The 22877-nt window shown below is 37.4% G+C and overlaps 3 protein-coding genes across 3 annotated transcripts; all 3 read left to right on the plus strand.

Annotated features, from left to right (window-relative positions):
* The first annotated feature begins 4282 nt into the window (after positions 1-4282).
* Positions 4283-5257, plus strand: LOC128500503 (olfactory receptor 1G1-like). The gene has a single exon (XM_053469667.1). The coding sequence runs from the start codon at positions 4283-4285 to the stop codon at positions 5255-5257; it is 975 nt and encodes a 324-aa protein (XP_053325642.1).
* Positions 5258-9979: 4722 nt separating this feature from the next.
* Positions 9980-10939, plus strand: LOC128500504 (olfactory receptor 5V1-like). Its single transcript, XM_053469668.1, has one exon. It carries the CDS (start codon positions 9980-9982, stop codon positions 10937-10939), a length of 960 nt encoding a protein of 319 aa, XP_053325643.1.
* Positions 10940-17768: 6829 nt separating this feature from the next.
* On the plus strand, positions 17769-18758 carry LOC128500505 (olfactory receptor 1G1-like). Its single transcript, XM_053469669.1, has one exon. It carries the CDS (start codon positions 17769-17771, stop codon positions 18756-18758), a length of 990 nt encoding a protein of 329 aa, XP_053325644.1.
* Positions 18759-22877: the final 4119 nt, after the last annotated feature.

Below are 22877 nucleotides of genomic sequence, written 5' to 3' on the forward strand. Positions count from 1 at the left end.
AATATAACATAACGATAGGCTTTTTCCACACTGAAGAAATCTCTCCATTTTCAAATGGAGCTTCATGGATATATTCAGGGTCTAAGCAGCTGTTTCATGTAGAAATATGCTAGCATCAGCTACTGTATACATTAAGAACATTTCAAAATACTTCCACAATAGAAATATAGAGCCATTATTTTCGTAAATTTCATTCTTGAATCCCCCAATTTTATTGCTTCAATGCATTTATTAATATAATGAGCAGAATATATCGTAACATTAAATTCCCATGTAGTAATATTACTTGTGCTAATGTTCCTCTTGTTTCCATATTGTCAATTTCACACTCGCTTAAACCTTACCTTTGTAGCAATACGCAGTTCATTTACTAGAGCATCACTCACTTCAGGATCATCAGAGACAAAAACAGGTGCGGGTTTTATACTTTTCGCCACCTCGTCTTGTACTGATTAAAAAAGGTGCTGTCTACAGGGACAAATTAATTGTTAATGAACCGGACCAATTATATTTTTCCATCCTGGAACTTCCAAATACCAGTAAATGTCTCGTGACGATGCAACGCACCTGTCTGTGTTTATGGTAAAATGGAAGCTATCAGGAAATTGCTGAGATTATATGTTTAATATCTTATAATGTATCACAGATAATATTTTAGGTTGACCTTGGTTTATTATTAGGTGCATACCTGGGAACTCTCCGGGTTTGACTCAGAGATTGCCGGGTGAAGCATCACTTCTCTGGTTCTCCGGGTCAAGACCTGAATCCTCTGGGTCGCGGGAGCGGGGCCTTGACACTCCCCGCTACACGCCCATTTTCCCTTTAAATGGGGGTGTTCCCCTGCTGCCGTCAGTGGGAACGCCCCAGACGTAAGCGGGAATGCCCCTGACATCAATGGGAACTCCCATTAAGTGGGCAGTCCTGGCCGTGTCCTGGCCGCGTCCCACTCCTGGTAGTCGGAGCCCAGAAGTTCCAAGGTATGATTAGGTGATAATAAGCAAATCATTATTTTACTTCTAGTGATTTGTTTAAAGTGCTCTCCCCATGATTTTAAATGTCCGTATGAGCAACTGTACTTTATTGGTTGATGCCAGATGAGCCCCCTGCTGGCGACCAATAGAGTCGGTCGTACAGATTTTTAAAATCCTGGTGCAGCAACTTGGCCTGCAGAGACCACTGGTCTCCCTGCTCCAACAGGTCTGTGCAAGCGACTTTATTGGTCGTTCTTCTCACTTCTCACCACAGTGGCCAAATTTTTTGTCATGTTCACTGCACATATGTCATATTGCCCATTTCACCACAATACCTTCAAAAATTAGCCCCAACTCAGGAAATATTTTGGATAGACACTGTGGGGTAAGATACCATTTTTTTTAGTAATAGTGTTTTTTATTGTGCCATTTACTTAAAATGGATCTCCAGGTCACTCATCTTGTTCTCCAGGACAGGGGAGCTACATTTGGCAATTTTCCACCCAATTCTCTTCCCACACCTAACTGATTTAACTGGTTCTTGGGGATAGCCCTATCCTTGTCTTTAGCCAGCCCTTCCCCTCCTACTACTAGCCACGCCCCTTCAAATGACTAGGCCCGCTCACATGTGTGGCTAGCTCCACCCCCTCATGAAACCACTCCCTCAGAACAGGGAGCGCTCCAGGTAGCATACACTATGAAGTTTCCGGGTATGCTCATACTGTTTCTAATGAGGCACTGGGTGTAATCCTTGCCAAAAGTCCTAATGAACCTTATGTACCTGGTATTACTTATGTGTAAAAGAAATATGTGGTTATATTATGAAACAAACATTTGTGCCTGGATATGGCGTCATCTCCCCGTGCTCCTGTGGTACCAGGTGGAAGTAAGCTATGGAAGCTCCACCGCATTTTCCTCCATAGTTGTCAGGAACTGGGTCCAAACAGACGACTGTAATGACCCAGAGCGCCTAAAGATTGTGTTCAGGAGTTCAGGATGCAGAAGCGGAGCCACAGGACCTGGTGCAGGGCTACTGCACTCACCCGGGTGTTGAGCACCTAGGGTTGTGCAGCCACATACCAGCGCCCTGACATAGCAGTGGATGTTGTCCAGAACAAAACAAAGTGATATCCCGACAAAGTACTCCAATATTCGGTGGGTCCTTGCACTAAACCCTGCCTACTGAATTATTAATAAACTGAAACTAAACATTGAACCTAAACACAGAAGTACATACCTTTAGACTGCAGACTGAGAAAAACATAACAAATGGATGGGGCACACCTTATAAAGGAAACAGAGCTGAAGAAAAGGGCAGAACTGGAATCAAGGAATCAGAAGCACAGAACAGAGCACAAGGAAATCCAGGAACTGATTGTAGCAAAAAAGGGAAAACCAGAGATATGCAGCTACGCAGCCAGGATGGGGCATGACAATAGTGTTAATGAGATCCGTGATTTCCTGCACATTGCAAAATGGGGCCACAGGGAGCCTGGTTGCCAAAATGCCAGAATATGCCACTGCTGATAAAACAAAGTAGTTCTGCCCTAGAAACAAATTACCAAAACTCATTTTCCCCATTCCCTACCAACAGTACATTGCCCGTTATACCCATTCTATTTTTGGTTCATGGGGCATTTGAAACCTGGTCCAAACAAAACAATGATTCAGCTCTAGAAGGAATTCTGAACCAACAAATTCTCCAGGGATAATTCCTCAGTAGAATCTTAACAGACTTAAAATAGGGAAGCAACTGATTTGCAATATTAATGAAGAATCTGCAAAGACATGGCTTTATATTATATTGTAGTACATCTGAATATCAGCCTTTGAAGTACAATGGGCTAGAAACAGAGGTGGGGACATCTAGGTATTCAATATTACGAATGCATTTTATCATATGTTTTGTGTAAATGCAAGTAGATACAAGATAGATAAATAGCCACTATAAACATAGAATCTATTTGTTATATACCTAGCTTTTAGTAAATGGTGTATATGTTATTTATTATATTGTCTGTTATCTAGAAATGTCCCTTTTCATAATTTTCCTAAGAAATCATATTTCTATTTAACTTATTACAATTCAATGCTCTTGTCATTTCTATAAATGTGTGCATTTTCCAGCATAGTTATTTAAAAACAAAATGTATCATTAAAACCTAACAAATGTTCTATAGTCAATGTCATAGGTTGCAAGCAGCATGAATTATACTGTATATTGAATCATAAAGTTAGTCATTTATTCTTAAAGTTTTTAATAAAAAAAACAAATTCAACAAAATATCTGTAGTTTAAAAGTTGCTAAATTACAGAACTATTCATATTGTCCCCATAATAAATGTATTTCTCTTTTTAACTTTTATTATAGCCTTTTATTGAATATATATGATGTCCTGCTGTATGAAAATGTTGAATTTTAGTCTTGGTGATACAAAAACTTGTTTTTAAATGGTGTTGCTGTAAAGTATTTAGGACCCAAATATTGTTGACCAAGTCAAGTTTGGGGTACATGCATGATCTCATTTGTTAGATATAGGTGAGTTGAGGGGATATTTGCCTCACTCATGCAGGGTGGACTTTTAATGCGTAGTTAAATTAATACATTTAAATGGTTAATCTCAAGTCACAAGCAGCTCACGGTTAAAGACTAATACCATCCATCTTTCTTCTTATTCATTTCCACAGTTGTGACTGCTATTCCACAAGAACGATTAGCCTGGGTGACAATCTAATATTTTAAAGGGGAAATCTCAGGGGGGGGGAAACATCTCCTTGGTCAGCATTGGAAAAATGGTTTTCTCACATTTTGTTCCAATAAACTCCCTTTTTCTACAGGCGTGGAGGCTGCCATTGTTGGTCAGGTGATATTTTGGGTGACTCTCCATTCTCAAACAGCACACTGAGCCGATGCTTTATGGTAATACTAATCAAATACGTTCCTATCTAGACTTTCATTAGTAAGACTGTCCAGCTTTTTGACTGAGACTGAGCTATTCTATTGCTTACCATATCCAGTATGATAAGAGGGATGTTTGAACTTTACTAATTAAAATGGCACAGTCTTTTTGAAAATATTTAATATGACACTAGTAATAAAATAATTTGGTTGGAGTTACCCTTTAGCTAACAAAATGTGAATGGAATAATTTGATATTTTTTGCATACAGAAAGCTATGTCTACAATTAATGTACTATACTAATATGATGCATTAATGCGCCAGCAGATTTGCTAAAACATGGATTTTTGTAAAAAAAAATGTTAAACTATTTTCCTAGAACATACAGGGTACTATATTTATAGAGATAAAATGGAAGAACCTTTGAAGAACTGCACAACGCACAGCTTCCACCTGATGGCATTTTCCCAATATGTAAAACTGAAAATGGTGTTTTTTTTAGGAATTTTGTTGTTGTACCTGTTGGCTGTTCTCGGAAATGTCATTATTGCTCTACTAATATGCCTGGTGCCCCAGCTTCACACTCCAATGTATGCCTTCCTATGTAATCTGTCTGTTCAGGATACAATTTATGTCTCTGCAACTCTTCCAAAGTTTTTGTCTATCGCAATAACAGGAGACAACAGCATTTCTTTCCAGGGTTGTATCACTCAGATGTTTCTGTTCACATTTTGTGTTGGAACAGATTTTTTTCTGCTGACGTCTATGGCCTATGACCGCTACGTGGCCATCTGCTCACCTCTTCACTATTCACTTATTATTAATAAAAGTGTGTGTGTTACTATGATCGCTGCTTCCTGGATTATAGGCATTTTGAATTCCTTGACCCACTCTTTGCTGATATCCAATTTATCCTTCTGTGTTTCCCAAGACATGGATCATTTCTACTGTGATTTAAAAATGATGATTAAGCTCTCTAGCAGCAACACTACAAAAATTAAAATGTTGCTTTCTGTAGAATGCATATTTTTAGGGTTTCTTCCTTTTATGCTGACATTGACTTCTTATGTGTATATCATATCTACTATATTAAAGATTCGTACTTCAAAGGGACGGATGAAGGCCTTCTCCAGCTGTTCTTCCCACCTCACTGTTGTGTTTCTCTTCTATGGAACATCTCTTAGTTTTTATGTGAAACCAGAATCTGAGGACTCTCAAGAAGAAGACACACTGCTCTCCTTGTTATACACCGCTGTGGTTCCAATGCTAAATCCTCTAGTTTATAGTCTGAGAAACCAAGATGTTTGGAAAGCTATAAAGAACACAGCAGGAAAATGTTTGAAGCCCATGAAACCAACAACAAACAGTTTGCCTGAAAGGTATTAAGGTGGGTACAAGTGAGATGGGAGCATGGGTAAGCACACAAAGAAAAAGAAGTGGATAATGGCATGGACGTTTTCTAAGGTGCTCCCTGAATTCATTGATCTTGATGAAGGCAAACAAAATGTATCTCAAGGTAGTGCCACTTTTACCCATACAAGTGGAGGAATGACTGCATGACTCCAACGACAAAAGGGTAATATCTGGATTAACCATTTTTTTTTGCATTGGGTTCCCATATATGCTACTCCTTGCAAGTCCAATGTTAACTATCTCCAAAGAATCTGAAGTCATAAGTACATTCTGAAACTTGGACAGCAGCAGGACTGTGTGCATATACTGCTGTGCAACAGCCCTCTCCCCAGTATTTGGAGGATACATTGCAACTTCCATTTACTTAAATCAACACTCAACTTTACAAGCACCATTCAAATCTGTTTGGGCCACTTCTAAAATTCTATTTATTTTCTCGCCTGCACTTTTTATTTGCAACTTTCTTTGAGAGTGTTGGCAGGCATCCAACCTTGGACAGTTGAGTTAAAGATTACCACTTCTTAGTGAATAGACTTAATTGTGTGATCTTACTGGGTGTTGAGGCCATTACTGCTATGGGTAGACTGGAACTTGCTTACTCACTTTTGAGGATTTTTCACATCTGTATTGCAAATTTGTGGGGGAATGTCATTTTTTGCATGTTTTCTCTACTATTCTTTGGCACCCTCTTAGGTGAGACATGTAAAAGGTTAAAAAAAAATCCGAAAACACACATGATGTGTTTTACTACACAAATACATTACCTTGCTTTTATCAATGTTGAATTTCATTGTGCATTAATCTGTTCATCCTTATTATATAAGCATAACCTTATCATATCACTATGTATACACTGATCAGCCATAACATTATGACCACTGATGACTCGTGAAGTAAATAACACTGATAATCTTGTTATTATGGCACCTGTCAGAGGATGGGAGCCACAAGTGAACATTTCATCCTTAAAGCAGGAAAAATAGGCGAGCGTAAGGATCTGAGCGACTTTGACAAGGGCCAAATTGTGATGGTAAGACAACTGGGGAAGAGCATCTCCAAAACTGCAGCTCTTGTGGGGTAGTCCTTGTCTGCAGTGGTCCGTACCTCAAAAGTGTTCCAAGAAAGGAAAAGCAGTGTACCAACCACAGGGTCATGGGCGGCCAAGGCTCATTGATGCGTGTGGGGGGCCAAGGCTGGCCAGTGTGGCTAAATCCAACAGTTGATCTACTCTAGCTAATATTGCTAAAAACGTTACTGATAGTTCTAATAGAAAGGTGTCAGTGCATCGCAGTTTGTTGCTTATGGACCAGTCAGGGTGCTCATGCTGAACATCCTCAAATCTCAATCCAATTGAGCATCTGAGGGATGTGCTGGACAAACAAGTCCGATCCATGGTGCCAGATACCACAGCACACCTTCAGACGTCTAGTGGAGTCCATTTCTCCAAGGGTCAGGGCTGTTTTGGTGGCAAAAGGGGGACCTACACAATATTAGGCAGGTGCTCATAAAGTTATGGCTGATCGGCGTAAATATATAACTATATGTATATGTATATATGTATGTACTAAATGATGTCATTTTGTCATATATGGCATTTAAATCTGTAGGAAAAAGGGTCAATAGCTGGTGGAGATTTGCATGTGGTCTAATGAGACACTCTGACACTCTCATTGAGTTCAACGGAAGCAGTTTGATTGGCTACATCTAAAAAATGTGTGCTGATGAACGTTAATATCCATTTATACTTAGTGAAGATGTTTGGGGAAGTAATCTTTCTATTTAAAGTTAATTTAATGTTTCAGGATATTTCAGGTAAAATAGTTATCATTATTAACCTCCAGATCTGTTAGTTATGGTTAACCCTGTGCATGTTATTTAGCAATACATTTTAATAAATGAATATATAAATGTTTCACAGTCTATGCTGTATTGCGCACAATAAAGCCCTGAGGGACTTTACAATAAAGTCAAGACTGCCACCTGTCATTACTTTTTAAATGCATATCTGGGAACCATCAAGAGAAGGTTACTTGGAGCTCTCCCACTTATGAGGGAATAGCTTTGTGAGGGGCATGGCTAGCAATACACAAAGGTGGGACTGGCTGTGCATAGGGTGAGAACTAGCCATACAGAGGGTGTGGCTAGCTGCACAGCCTTAAATAGATGAGGACAAGGCGGAGAAGTGGGCAGGTAATAGGCGTGGCCAAACTCCACACCTATTCTTTTTTATATATATAGATATTTATTTAATATATTGTACAAACAATAAATGTTGCAATACATTAACATGAATAAAAAATTGTCTACAATAGATCATATGTAGCATCCATATATAAAGAAGAAAAGAGAAGAAAAAAAAAAAAAGAATTTAACATATTCATTAATTTAAGTACCCCCAAATCCTACTATGAGCAGGGTAGGTAACGAGCTGGTAAAGCATCACCCCCTCCCTTTATTAACAGGGGTCCTAGGGACCCCTGTTTCTTTCTTTATTTTTAATAATTAATATGTTTATGTTCTTAGTTAACTTGCTTGCTTGATAACAAAGTCACAGTCAGCAGAGCCGGCCCTTACGCGGGTTCCAGTGGGTCCATGGGACCCAGGCGGTACTTTGACAACCTCAAGCATGGGTGAATCCTCAGGGATCCAAAAAGCCTACAGCATGCTTTCCGAGTCCAGGGCTTACCCCTCTATGCCCCTAGTTTCAAGAAGGAGGTGGGGTAGAGGTGGGTCACGTTGCTGTGCATGACCCCACAGGAGTAACGCAGCAACGAGCTACAAGGAAGCCAAGATAAAGACGAGGTAAGTGAGTTGCACTTCTCTTTCTGGATTTGTGTGTCTGCTTGGATTTGTGTGTATGGTTAGCATGTGTGTCTGGGTTTGTGTGTTTGTCTGGGTTTGTGTATGTGTCTGGGTTAGCATGTTTGGTTATATGTCAGGGTATGTGTGTGTCTCTCTGGGTTTGTGTGTCTGCCTGCATTTGTATGTGCCTGGGTATGATAATGTGTGTGTGTCTTTCTGGGTTTGTGTGTGTATGTGGGGGTATAATACCATGTGTGTGTTTCTGGCTATGTAAATGTCACTTTTAGGGATATTGAGCACTTAAGACCTTCTAGGGTGATAAGGTCCAGGAACACCAATTTGCTGAAAATTGTGCACAAACACCACAAAATATAATCACAAAAATAAAGCCGGGCTTATATTGGAAACCTCTCTGCATTTGCTGGCTCAGACTGACCAACCTGGCTACTTAACTTCCTTGCCCGACCCAGCTAAGCCATGCCGTGGAAACCTTCCCCAGACAACACACATGGGTCCAGGCAGGTTTGCCACACTTGGCTCTGGGATCTTCCTCTTAGGGTTGGGTTCCTAAGTTTTGATTTTTAATATGAAATGCATGAAAAAATGTGTTAAGTAACTATTTCATTGTGTGTACATTTGTTTTTATTTTCTTTAAAAAATAACATTAGAATTTCAAAATATTTGAAAATGTAATGATCGAATATTCCAAGCACAGAAAAAAGTTTTGCAGACACTTTTTATATATTGAGTTCAGAAAAAACTTGTGCAGAAGGCACCCCCTTAAGGGATTATTTCTCAGAGGCATCCTTCAGACGTAATAAATGGGGACAATTTGAAGACATTTCAAAGAATGCAACTGAGTACAGAAGCACAGCTGATATAACAGGTGAGCAAAATGTATGATTAAGGTATGAATAGTTTATTTACAAAGAAGAATCTTATAGCATTTTGGGCTTAGCATATTGAGTGGATCTGCGTTGTCGATATTTATTTTATAATTTGATGCACTTGCTTTAGCATTTGCTTTAAAAACCTTAATTTCAATTGTAAAATCATCTGCACAACTATTTTGTTAGCACATTTTAAATGGTTCAGCATTTCTTATTTTACTAACAGAATAAAATGTTCTGCTGTCTCTTTCCAATGTCTTGAGTCAATTTTATTATTACTATATGTTCTTTCTTTCTGTCTTTCTTTCTTTTCTTTCTTTCTTTCTTTCTTTCTTTCTTTCTTTCTTTCTTTCTTCTGAACACACAAGTCAACATACACAATCATGGCATTATTCCAATAATACCATTTCTACAGTTCATGTTGATATACGTAATTGTTATCCCTAAACATCTTATTTTTTTCTATTTTTTAATTTTAGAGGGTTGCTAAAAAAGTTTACAGTTCCAAAACGTCCCTTTTTTTTCATTGCTCGATAACACATTTTCTAAAAGTTATATAGTAATACTTGTTCGAAATATATGAGTTTGGAAAAAGTCAGTAAACGTTTAAGTAAATCAAAATGGATAAGAAAACATAGATTTAAAAAAAATTGAAATACATAATTGAACAATCCAGGAAATTAAAATTTAGTTTTCTGGTACTGTCTTTGAATTGCTTTTTACTGAGCAAAGGTCATCCTTAGATTTGGTCATCTTTATAATGCTAGAAATTAAACATTTTGTTTTCTTTGACCAGATTTCACCATGAAAATGTGGATATGAGTATATGAGAATATGTAATGATTGAGCAAAAGATGGAATGGTTCTGCGACTTCATCCTTGAGTAGTTTAAATGTTACTTATTTTCTGCAACAGTTCCATAAGGGAATAAATACAAACAGTCAGTACCGCACCTATTATAATTTCCTTTTATATGATTGATAAAAATATTTCTATAGGTGAAATGCTTGTATATAGAAGGAATTGCACAGAACAGAAGGAATTCCACCTCCTGGTCTTTTCCGAGTCAGATAAAGTGCAATTTGTGCTCTTCACTGGGATTTTGTTGATGTTCCTCTTGGCTGTGTTTGGGAACTTACTTATTATGATCCTCATATGTCTTGTCCCTCAGCTTCACACTGCCATGTACTTTTTCCTATGTAACCTCTCTATTCAGGATATCATCTATGTGTCTGCCATACTTCCAAAATTCTTGGTCGTAACCATGACAGGAGATACAGCTATTTCCTTCCCAGGTTGTATGACTCAGATGTTCTTGTTTACATTCTGTGTCGGAACAGAATTTTTTCTATTGACCTCGATGGCCTATGACCGCTATGTGGCCATATGTGTTCCTCTGCGCTACTCCATCATTATGAACAACAATGTTTGCATATTATTGGCCATTGTATCATGGATGATGAGTATTTTTAATTCTTTAACATACTGTTTATTGATTTCAAAACTAAAATTTTGTTCTCGTGGCGTGAATCATTTCTACTGTGACCTAAAGACTATCTTGAAACTTTCTACCAGTGACACCATGAACATTCACATTGCTGTGCTGGTAGTTTGTGTAGTTTTAGGGTTCTTTCCATTTATGATGATAATAATGTCCTATATTTGCATTATATCTACCATCTTAAACATCCAGACTTCAGCAGGACGAACCAAGGCCTTCTCCAGCTGCTCCTCACATCTGACTGTTGTGTTTCTCTTTTATGGAACATCTCTTACTTTCTATTTGAAACCACAGTCGGTACATGCTCAAGAGCAAGATAAACTACTTTCCCTGTTATACACCGCTGTGGTTCCAATGTTAAACCCTTTAGTTTATAGTCTAAGAAACAAAGAGGTTTTGAGAGCTCTGAGGATCTTAACCGAAAAATACTCAACAGGTAAGATACAGGATGAGTTTATGTAACAGGTTGTACCTTCCTTCCACATTACGCCTTATTTCCTGCTCTAACATACTTAAAAAATGACTAAACGTTCAAATATATTTAATAATAAATTATTTATAGATCTATTAACGAAAAACTTGAGTATATTAAATAAATGTAACATACCAGTTCATCTTGAATATCCTCTGTTACAGTACAGTAAATCACTCCAATCTTTAGTTACCATCATCACTAACATAAAAAGACAGACATACAACATTACAAAGATCCCAAAAATCTATAAATGTGAAAATGCGGAAATGCAGATAATTTAAAATCTGAAAAGAAATAACGATAATTGAAAATCTGAACTAGATCTGTAACTCAATCTTAAATCATATAGTTTAGGGAAAGGTACAAAAACATGTGTGTATGACAAGATAAAATCCTGGTACACATTCAATATAGATTTTCTTTAAATTTATACCAGTAAGCATTAGCTTGCCTCTTTCCCCCCCATTGCTGAGTTAAGCAGAGGTGTTGTTCCACCTAGCCTGGGCAATATAACATTTTTATCTAACCAGGGAGATTACAGGGGGGGCTCAACATTTTACATTATGCCACTTTGAAGAGACGTGGAATGGAAATAAAATATTTAAATGTAATTTTGTGGTGTCATATGTAGGGTGCACAGTAAACCATGCACTGTAATACTCTATTTTATTAGTTCAGTGCATGGAGATATATATATTATAAAACACATCCTCTGTTATGGGAGGGAGATTGTCCAGGCTATCACTATATGTCCTGTAGTTTAATAATAATACCATGGAGATGGGTGACTGATTACAGTTGCTGAAACGTTCTTTAGAAAGGCAGATACCCTTCAGACACAGTTTACATCTTTGCCAGCTGGCTTTGAACATCTTAAAAACTCCCATCAGCTTTGCCAAAGATTTTTTAATAAAAAAAAGTATGTACGCAGGGCATACTGAATGGTTTACCACCTTTTAAGTTGTTAATTTTACTTACCTTGGTGTTTAACACTGATACTCACCTACCCATGATCTTCTGGAACTTTCTACTTCTGCCCTCATGACCTAGAAGCTTCCTGGAGATAGAGATCCTCATTTAGCGATGATGTTGCATGAAATGTACAGTGTATACATTGTGTAAGTATGTAGGCCGCAAATGTCACCCGACATCCCATACAGAAGCAGTGTGTTGTTGAAAAGGTCACAAAATGTGTCCATATTTTTTGGCAATACAGGGTTTCACTCAAGATGCATTTTACATCATAAGAAGATGTCATCACCCTGTTTGGGCCGTAGTCTAGATAGGAGAGACAACGCTAGAGAGCTGTGAAGACTGACTTAATGGCACCATTTGTACATAAAGGGAACCAGTATGCAAGGACACCTACAGATACTTCATGCCACCAACTACAAAAACCGAGTGAGAGCTTCCCCTTAACCATATTTCCGAAATCATCAGACATCCTAGTAGAACATCTGATCGAGGCATGACATAGGGAAGGCCATGTATTGTAAGTTGCCCAGCCATAAATTTGCTGTGTATGTTACTTTATCTTTACTTCTGCATCTGTGTTACTGTATCTCTGTGTCATTGTTTTGTATCTATTTAAAAAAAAGAACAAAATGAGCCATATGTAGTTAGAAGGTTGCATGTAAAGTATTTACATTAAAGGTTAAAATCATGTAGGTACCATATGTGATCTGATACTATGGATCTCGTGGTAATTCAACATTGTGCTCTATTGTGAATAAGTTACAGTTCTTCATAAAATGTTGTAAAGGTATTGGCTGAGGGTTTTTAATATGATATTTTACTCCATTATTTGGAGGTGGCTGTATTTTTTTGGTTGATATATATATATGTTCTTTTTATTTACTGTATTTTTTTTAACGCTACACCGACTTAGGAATTTCGGTCTATTCTCACTATAATGACTGGGTATGCCTCCTTTTTGGGAAAAGAAAAAATGTCGGTGCGCTAAGCTAGTCACAGGCTCAAATAATACAAATGTATAATACGAGGCCTACCAAACAGGTGTAAGCATGCTGCAAAAACAGTGTATTGGCTGTACAATGTATACAAAAAACAAAAACTGTCTGCGCTTCTTACCCTAATAAAGTTGGCAACAAATATATAAACATAATATAAATGAGAGGTTTTGGTTATATGAATTGGCCAAAGCATAATTAAGTTCACCCGCCACGTCAAGGCACACTCTCAATAGGGTGAGAACCTACTCTCACCTCCTACGTAGTGGACACACAAAGCAGTTTATACTGCTACCAAAACCTTATTAATGTGTTGGGGGAGGTGCAATTAAACCTCCTCCCTATTAACCCCTGGACAGCAAGCTGCAACCAGACTAATGAGGAGCCAACAACCTCAAATATGTGCAAACAGGGAAAAGAAAAAATGTCGGTGCGCTAAGCTAGTCACAGGCTCAAATAATACAAATGTGTAATATGAGGCCTAGCAAACAGGTGTAAGCATGCAGCAAAAACAGTGTATTGGCTGTACAATGTAGGCCTCGTATTATACATTTGTATTATTTGAGCCTCCGACATTTTTTCTTTTCCCTGTTTGCACATATTTGAGGTTGTTGGCTCCTCATCAGTCTGGTTGCAGCTGGCTGTCCAGGGGTTAATAGGGAGGAGGTTTAATTGCACCTCCCCCAACACATTAATAAGGTTTTGGTAGCAGTATAAACTGCTTTGTGTGTCCACTACGTAGGAGGTGAGAGTAGGTTCTCACCCTATTGAGAGTGTGCCTTGACGTGGCGGGTGAACTTAATTATGCTTTGGCCAATTCATATAACCAAAACCTCTCATTTATATTATGTTTAAATATTTGTTGCCAACTTTATTAGGGTAAGAAGCGCAGACAGTTTTTGTTTTTTGTATGCCTCCTTTTTGCAAGCTGGCATGTATATAGTCAAAAGAACAACATCTGGATCCATCTATCAACACATGAGTGTGTGTCTTGATGAACAATATTTCCCATCAATCCTCATGCTCCTATATATGTGTTAAAGGCTAAATTATTTCAGACCCAAGGAGTTGTGGCTCCAAAGTCTAGTTAGATCTCTACTAGTTGAGGATACAGGGCCAATAATTTATAACTCTGGCTAATATGCTCTTCCTATACGTGGTGTGATGATCTCCTTTGAATTTGTAATTTAGTATGAATTATTGGCAGCCTTGATGAGCTTCTCTGTATATCTCTCACTTCTATATGGGTTTGAGGTCATATATCCCATGATGCCCTGTGGAGACATGTAAGGAGGCTTTCTTGGACAGATGCCTTTCTGCTATTGGTGAGGAAAGAGGAACTGGACAGGACCAGGCTGGAGGAGGACTTCAGAAGATGAACCAAGTTGAATTTGTCATTCCCAGGTAGATGCTATCCATATACAATGGTTAGCTTCCTTAATCTTTTGTATACAAAACAAACAATAGTAACAATTTATGTGGCAAACCAAAAAGAGTAAAGTATCATTGTTTAAGATGCAGCAGCCTAACACACACAATGGGCTTAATCTGCTGGTACTACTAGACTATAACTTGGCTGCCAATTACAGAATGGCCTTGGACTGGATATTAGACATACCAAACATGACCCGAACTAGAGCATCGGCTTTCTCTGGGTATTCATTTGACCTTCCTATAGCACCTGCCCAAAATCTCTTGGCCTTGTGAGCAGTACTCAAATTCGCTGCTATTCCAGACATGAAAGGCATGGAGTACAGGTCTACAATTTACTCCCTCAAGATTTATCTAATTAACTCATTAACACAACTTATCTTCTAGAATCTTATAATGAAATGTATTTTGAAATATTACATAGTGCTCCTATGACCCCCAAACTGAGAGCTCAAACTGGCCTGAACACCACCTCGGATTGCCCTAAACGCTGAGTATCCAATGCCAACCTGATGTACTGATGTTAGTTGTGCCAGGATATTAGATCCTTCTGGAGGGGGGTTTGCAGATTCATAATGCACACTCTGAAGCTGGAGTTCTGAATTTCACCAACCTTGATTTTGTTTTCGGAATTTTATCTTCAGATATGAATAGTAGAATATCAGCAAGGGGAAAACCCTATAACTGGTCATCTAAGTGGAGAAAAATGATTTTGTCACAATGCCACCAGCAGCCTCCAACATTCCCAGATGTACAAAAAGTGTGACTGTATATCTTGCTGGTGCCAGTTGCCGGACCATTCAAACAAAAACATTTGGCATAATATAAACTAGTATCTTCTTTTAATATTGTATAATACCTGGAGTTTCATACAAACCCATATCCAAAAAGAGAACGTAAACGCGTGGTAGATAAATGTGTTAAATGAAACAGTCTCCCATCAAAAGGGGTACAGGCAAAATACAGTGAGATAATTTAAACATGCATAGGGTAGTCAATTTATACATTTCAGGTAGAAAATACACCTTATATTACAAAAAAAGTTATAAAAAGTCACCACACTAAATAAATTCCATTCCAGCTCACAAATTTTACTTTGCGCCCCAGGGTGTTGCAAGGTAACTAGCGAGTTCTTCCTTACACAATCAAATGGAAAGAATGGAAATAATACAATTTGAAAAACTCTAGGTCCCGCTATTAACTGCAGGGGGAATAATTGCCCCACTTCTTTCCCCACCTAATGGTGGGGAAATGGCACACAGTCCTCAGTTATACCCTATCTCCTGCTAGATGGGGGGGGATTTATAAATTTCCCAGGGCATGTCCTGAGAGAAGGTGTTTAAAACACATTAACACCATTACATCCCCAATTACCATGAATGGGTCTCAATGAAGTGAATGGGTTGCTACCGGTTGTGGATAAAATTACTGTTTTTTTTAGTATCTGTTGGGCTATTATTTTATTATTTTATTTTTGGAGTAGCCCCTTTACTTGAGATGTAAATGAAGATTGATGGCTTTGCAGATCATCACTGAATGGGCCCAAAAGAGTGGTTAGATGAACCTCATCCATTGTTATTGTTAGCATACAATAGAGTTAACCCTTAACTCTATTGATCACTCAAGTGAATAGACCCAACAGTGTTATGTAGGCAAACATGCACCCTATAAGAGAACCTTTCATAAAGTAAAATGTTTCAAGGTATACCATCTAATCTACAAAGTCATGATATATAGCGACTAAACAACTCTTCTGACTCCACTTATTTAACAACTCAAGCAAATATATTTTTTTCACATTCAACAAGTTTATGCTTTTGTTCAGTAAACAGAAAGCTTTATCAAAAAATGTAGAACTTTTCACAATTAACACATACAATGATTGCAGTTGCAGAAATCAATGAACTTTTACAAGTAATAAACGTAATCTATAATAAAGCACGCAATGCGAAAGTCAGTCTGCTCTCCAGGGGTCATTTCTCAGAGGTGGCCATCAGCCTTCTTAAATGAGAACAACCTACAGACACATCACAAAAATGCAGGTGAATGCAGGGGCACTGCTGATATTCCAGGTAACTTTTATTGGATCATTATAATATAACAAAGTATTTGTTTGTTACAATGTAATTTTTTAAGATATTTTAATAACACGTGTGTAGCTAAAATTATTTGTTTGCAATGTATAGAAACTACGTCCACCTGGCTAACACCTTTTTAATCTCTTAAAATATTTATAATTTTTGAAATAATCGGTTCAGAAATGCAAGGTAAGGTTATATATGCCCATAACAGGCTTGGCGTGAAATGCTAAAGCAGCCAATTGAGAGGTTTCTATTAATTGTTGCTATATGCTTGGTATATTTTCTATCTTGCTTTAGATACAGTTATCTTTTTTATTATTATTGTAGTTCTAGTAATCTCAACATTTCCCCACAACTAATATTAATTAATATAATAATATATGAATATTAAAACAGCATTAACATCATATATCTTCATTATCTAGATATATCTTCATTATCTAGATAATGTATATATATATATATATATATATATATATATATATATATTACATGGAAACTTGCAAGTGTCTGATGGACTATGCATTAATATTTGAAAAGTCTCAGGGTCAACTCATTTATAAAGTTCCAAGTCACATAATACATGGGACTTTGCCCACGTTAATATTGATATATACATTTACCTTAACCTTATATAAGGTCCCTTTTTCCATTATTTTGGAGAATTAATCGAAGATGTTGTTCCACCTTCTCTAATCAAAACACATTTCTAATCTAATAGAATATAGAATTGTGAGGAAAACTAATGGGTAGCTTCAATCGTAATTTTTTATGCTCCAATAGAATTATATGGAATATATTCACTAAAGGGAGAGTTGTCAACAGAGTTTGGAGGAGACTTGTGTTTCCCTTCACTATTCAACAGCCAACAATGGCAGCTTCTTCCGTTAAAACTTAAGATCTTGTAAATTCTCTATCTTTGATGCATAAACCCTGTCTGCTTCTGGTTAAGAATAATTGAAACTTTCACACTGTTCTATCCAGTGAACTAGCACACTAGAATCCAACCACAATCCTCTACAACATATGGCATCATATGCAGTACAGGATCATTTTGGACAAATACATTTGGTAGAAAACTACTTAAAATAATCTACAATATACAAAGTGCTAGCATGACAGTTATTTGCAGCTTGGATTAGATTTTTATATAGCAATCTTAAATGTTTTATCAGTGTTTTCCAGCAACACTGAGTAAGTGTCTATAACCTAAATGTACAAGGCAAGGCTTCCATTTATTTACCAATAAAATCGAATTCTGAAAATAAATATTAGAGCATGTGTTTTTCTTTGTAAAGTCCTCTATGTTTAAGCAAACATCTTCTGCAGGTAACATGAACGACTACTTGAAGAACTGCACTGAGCCAAAAGTATTCTACCTACGGGCATTTTCCAGTCTTGCCGATATTGAAAAAGTGTTGTTTACTGGGATTTTGTTGATGTACCCGTTGACTGTGCTTGGAAATGTCATTATCACAGCGCTGGTATGCCTGGCGCCTCAGTTGCACACACCCATGTATTTCTTCCTATGCAACTTATCAATCCAGGACATCATTTATGTTTCTGCCACCCTGCCAAAGTTCTTGTCGCTATCAGTGACAAATAACCATGTTATATCATTCACAGGATGCATCACACAGATATTTTTGTTTGCATCTTCGTGTGCTACTGAAACATTTTTGTTGGCCTCGATGGCCTACGATCGTTATGTGGCCATCTGCATCCCTATGCACTATACACGCATCATGAGCACAGAGGCATGCGCTATAATGGCCTCTGTTTCCTGGTTGATTGGTATACTTAATTCATTGATGCTTTCTTTGCTGATGTCCGGTTTAGCATTCTGCGCCTCCCATTACATCAATCACTTTTTCTGCGACCTGAAAACCATGATGAAGGTCTCCAGTGGTGACACCACAAGCTTTCAAACGCTGCTATTAGTGGTCTGTGTGTTATGTGGTTTCTTTCCAGTTTTGCTGATATTGATATCCTACGTATGCATCATATCTGCCATTGTAAAGATCCGTACCTCAACGGGACGGGCCAAGGCCTTCTCCAGTTGCTCCTCTCACCTCACTGTTGTGTTTCTCTTCTACGGAACGTCTCTTAGTTTTTATGTGAAACCACAATCTGAAGATTCCCAGGAACAAGACAAGCTGTTCTCCTTGTTATACACCGCTGTGATTCCAATGTTAAATCCTCTAGTTTATAGCCTGAGAAACCAGGATGTATTGAAATCCATGAAGAGTATCATTAGAAAATACTCAGGGAAGGATATACATAACACTCGCCTTCAAAAAGGTCATTGTTTAAGACATAATTGAAGGAGTAATGTTGCCTGTGGTATGAATACCATGAATGTGCAACACTATTTTGGGCACTCATTTATAAAATGACTTCATACATGAAGCCAGTTTGGGCTGCATGTAAATATATTTAAGGACAATAAAAATACTGTACCTATTTGGGTAATTTTCTGTGACAGAACTTCACAGACAACATTGTGCATTTTCAAAGCTTAGCAAGAAAAATGTTTTTATGTTAGGTGCAGAAAAGATCTTTTACAGTGGAGAAATGTGATAAATCTTTTTTGTCGTATACATTTAATACTTAAGAAATGCAAACTTTCAAGCGTTATAGCATTTTAACTTCAACATAGGCAATCATCCAGGGAAAAATCTGATTGCCTTATGGGTCAAGAATGGGACAATATTGGATGAGAGCCTTTTTCATTTTTTGCCTTCTTCTGGATCTTCTGGATCTTTTGGATACATGGAAGTGCTGAACTTGATGGATGGATGTCCTTTGTGACTTTTTTCCACCTAAACTATACAAACATATACTGTTACCTTGTCCAAATATCAACATAATATAATATGAATTAATAGCTTATACTGTGGAAAAGTTGGACACTTTGTGCTTGGCCAAACAGGGACACCTTTGTGTTGGGGTGCATTTATGCTGTATATCTACTTTTTATGTGACTTTGTGACGCATTATTTATTGCCATTGATAAAAGTATTTAGAATAATGTACTTAATTTACACGATGCCATTTATAAAGTTTATGAGCTGTTTATATACACATTGTTGTGCATTTTGGGGGGTTGTAGAATTTAGAGAAATGTGACGGTGTATCAGTATTCTGTTCCTTGGTGAGGTAGAGCTGTGGATCTTAGCATTTAATACTAATAAGAGAATATGAGAATTTTGATATATATATAACATGCGTATGGTATTTTGTGACTGGTGATGGCATTTACTAACGCTAGGGCACCTCATAGCCAAATTTACATTCCAGAAACCCCTAGATCTTTATGCACCATAGAGGTACTTCTAACCCAGACCTGCAATGACCATGTGGCAAACTAGACAAATGCCTGATGGACAGGTTGGTTATGGTGCCACACCTTTACATTCACTCCAGTGGCTGAATAAACACTAGCATGCACATCATCTATCTCCCACTGGCCTTAAGGCGCCAGGAATTATTTTAATCCACAGTCTACCCAGTAACATGTTTATCTCAGGCTCTGCCCAAAGTCTGACCCAAGGAAGCACCTCCAGCCCCCACCATGCCCATTGTCATTGCTATGGAGTGCCGGGATATGATGTCATATAACCACACTCCGTGACTTAGAAGTCAAGATATCCGTTGTAACTGGACACACGCCCTAGTTTTGAGGCAAGGCAGACTGCCCAACCCCCTGACCTAGTCGGCCTAGGTCATATCACCTCGCTGAAGTCTTCATCTATCTTACGGATATCTGTTCTACTAATGAACAGTAATACTTGTTTTAAGTGTTTAGTGTTAATGTGTAAAAGCCAGTTTATTTCTATTAACCTCTGCTTCTCCAAACTTGCTGATAATATTGTATTCCTCAACTGCTTAAGTGCTTTGGACGCCCATCCCTGTTAAACTGGTAGTATTATATTTTTGACCCTATCTGTTTAAAAACGATAACAATAATATTAAGGATTACATTCTGTACACGTATTAAATTTGTGTTGGGGCAAAATAAATGACAGCACATTCCCTGCTACGCAATTCTATTTTAATCAGGTCTACTGATTTGTGTCACATATTTTGCAGTTCCGTTTTGCACATTTTTTCATACCTACCATTGCAAATGCCCAAAGGGGGGTACTGGGGGAGGGGTAAGAGGCATTATTATGGGGTAGGGAGGGGGCTTTACCGAATCTTTTTATGTGGGTTTATGATCTGTGGATAGATATTTACATAACGTAAAAAAGTAAGTAAAAAAAATAATGTGCTTAATTTACAGAATATTGTAATGCATTCACAACAAACATTGTGAGCTAATAGAAAATAATGATACCAAAGGAGGAAAGAGGGACTGCCCTTCATAAAGTGGGACACTTTGCATGTTTTATGTGCCGGAGACAGTGAACGTTTTTCTGCTCTGTGGCCTGTTTTTTGTAGTTGAGCTATAATTTTATTTAGGTAGCAACCATACAAAAACTTTACACTTTACTAGGGGAATTTTTATGGGTTTTTTTAATCCAGCGTAATGAATGAGTAATGAGTGATGAAAATAAAGTGATTTTTCAAAAAGCTTCCACCCCTCTTTGTACATTTATGTAATAGGTGTGATTGCACATATACAGTAGTTTGCTCACAGAGCTCAGGTTAGTTGTAGTACACGATATATCGCAGATTAGGCACACAATAAACCAAGTGAAATTCCATAATCATGCTAAAGACACAAATCCTTTGTTCAACTTATCACTCTGGTTGAAGGTGATGGGAGTTGTAGTTCTTGGAAATTGATCGATCAATTTTTTATAAGAAAATTAATTTTGTCTTTATTTTACTTATTTTTTAACATTTATTTTATTATGGCAGTTTTAGAGTGTGGGGAGCACCAGTGACATCAGAATCCCTGATCACGCCTTGTTTTCAGACATCCGTTTAATATACACTGTGTATATAATATATGTACATATATATATATATATATATATATATATATACATACATATACATATATACACTATATGAACAAAATTATGGAGACACCTGATCATTACACCAACAGGAGCTATTATGACATTGCATTCTAAATACATAGACATTCGTATGTAGTTGGTTTCCCCCTTTTAGCTACAACAGCCTCCACTCTCCTGGGAAGGCTTTCCACAAGATTTTGGGGCGTTTATGTGGGAATTTTCCCCATTCATCCAGTAGAGCATTTGTGAGGTCAGGCACTGATGTTGGCCGAGAAGGCCTGACTCACAATCTCCGTTCCAGTTCATCCCAAAAGTGTTTGATGGAGTTGAGGTCAGGGCTCTGTGCATCCCACCATGTCTTTATGGATCTTGCTTTGTGGACTGGGGCAGTCATGCTGGAATAGAAAAGGCCCTTCCCCAAACTGTTCCCACAAAGTTGAAAGCATAGCATTGTCCAAAATGTCTTGGTATGGCGAAGCATATAGATTTCACTTAAGTGTCTCACCTCACAAATGCTCTCCTCGATGCACCCTCTAAAACACTGGCACATTTTCCAAACTATTGTGCTGTTTGCTTACAAGGTATTCTTACGTTATGACATGCTAAAGATATTTTCATATTAAAGGGTTATTAGGACTATAAAATAATTATTATTATAAAATGAATTCTTGTTTTAACAAATGTTTTGCAATGTTTTTTAGGAGAGTTTATTTGCGTGTTTATGATTTCCTGTGATTTCTGTGTTTTTCAGTAATTTATTTAAATAAACTAGGAAATGGTAATTTCATACTTATATCAAAATATGACTTGTGCACAGTAATATCAAATATCAGGTTGGTCTTCAGTCCATTGCCAGGGCTGTTTTTTATTCCCAGTCCAGCAATTTCTTCTTGAAATCTGACTTTTCCTCAAGCCGTAAAATGGAGAACCATCGGCGTAAATCTTGGGAATGCCTAGTATGTCTCATTAAATAAAACCCACAAAGTTATATTAAAAAAAAACCAAAACTTTTCAATCAAATGTAAAGCACTAATAATGATCTAGACCGGAAGATATTCTGATGCAATAACACCTCCATGGATTATCCCTCAGAGGTGTCCGAGATTCGTAATAAATGTTATCTAGTGCTTTATACATATCAGAGTTACCTAGATATGAAAAGTGGCATGAATACAAAGAGATCGTGGCTGAATTTTCAGGTAAGCTTAATGAAAATATTAAATATGTTATGCAAATATATATTTATTGATAGGATTGTGATGAATGGAAAAACCACGTAGTATTATTGCTGATATAAAACCATTAATTAAATGATAAAAACTGGAAAATGATAACATAAACATAAACAATACAAAACAGTATATTCTGCATAGGCATTGGTTTTACAATTGGACACATTTCATAGAGATGGGTGCATCCCATTTGATTTTGTATAATTTTGGCAAACATTATAATGTATGCCGTTGTATCAGA

This window comes from Spea bombifrons, chromosome 6, assembly GCF_027358695.1.
Source record: "Spea bombifrons isolate aSpeBom1 chromosome 6, aSpeBom1.2.pri, whole genome shotgun sequence".
Taxonomy (NCBI): Eukaryota; Metazoa; Chordata; class Amphibia; order Anura; family Pelobatidae; genus Spea; species Spea bombifrons.

What these genes read in the sequence shown, in the direction of transcription:
- LOC128500503 (XM_053469667.1), top strand. Translation starts at nt 4,283, where the DNA reads ATGGAAGAACCTTTGAAGAACTGCACAACGCACAGCTTCCACCTGATG.
- LOC128500505 (XM_053469669.1), top strand. Translation starts at nt 17,769, where the DNA reads ATGAACGACTACTTGAAGAACTGCACTGAGCCAAAAGTATTCTACCTA.
- LOC128500504 (XM_053469668.1), top strand. Translation starts at nt 9,980, where the DNA reads ATGCTTGTATATAGAAGGAATTGCACAGAACAGAAGGAATTCCACCTC.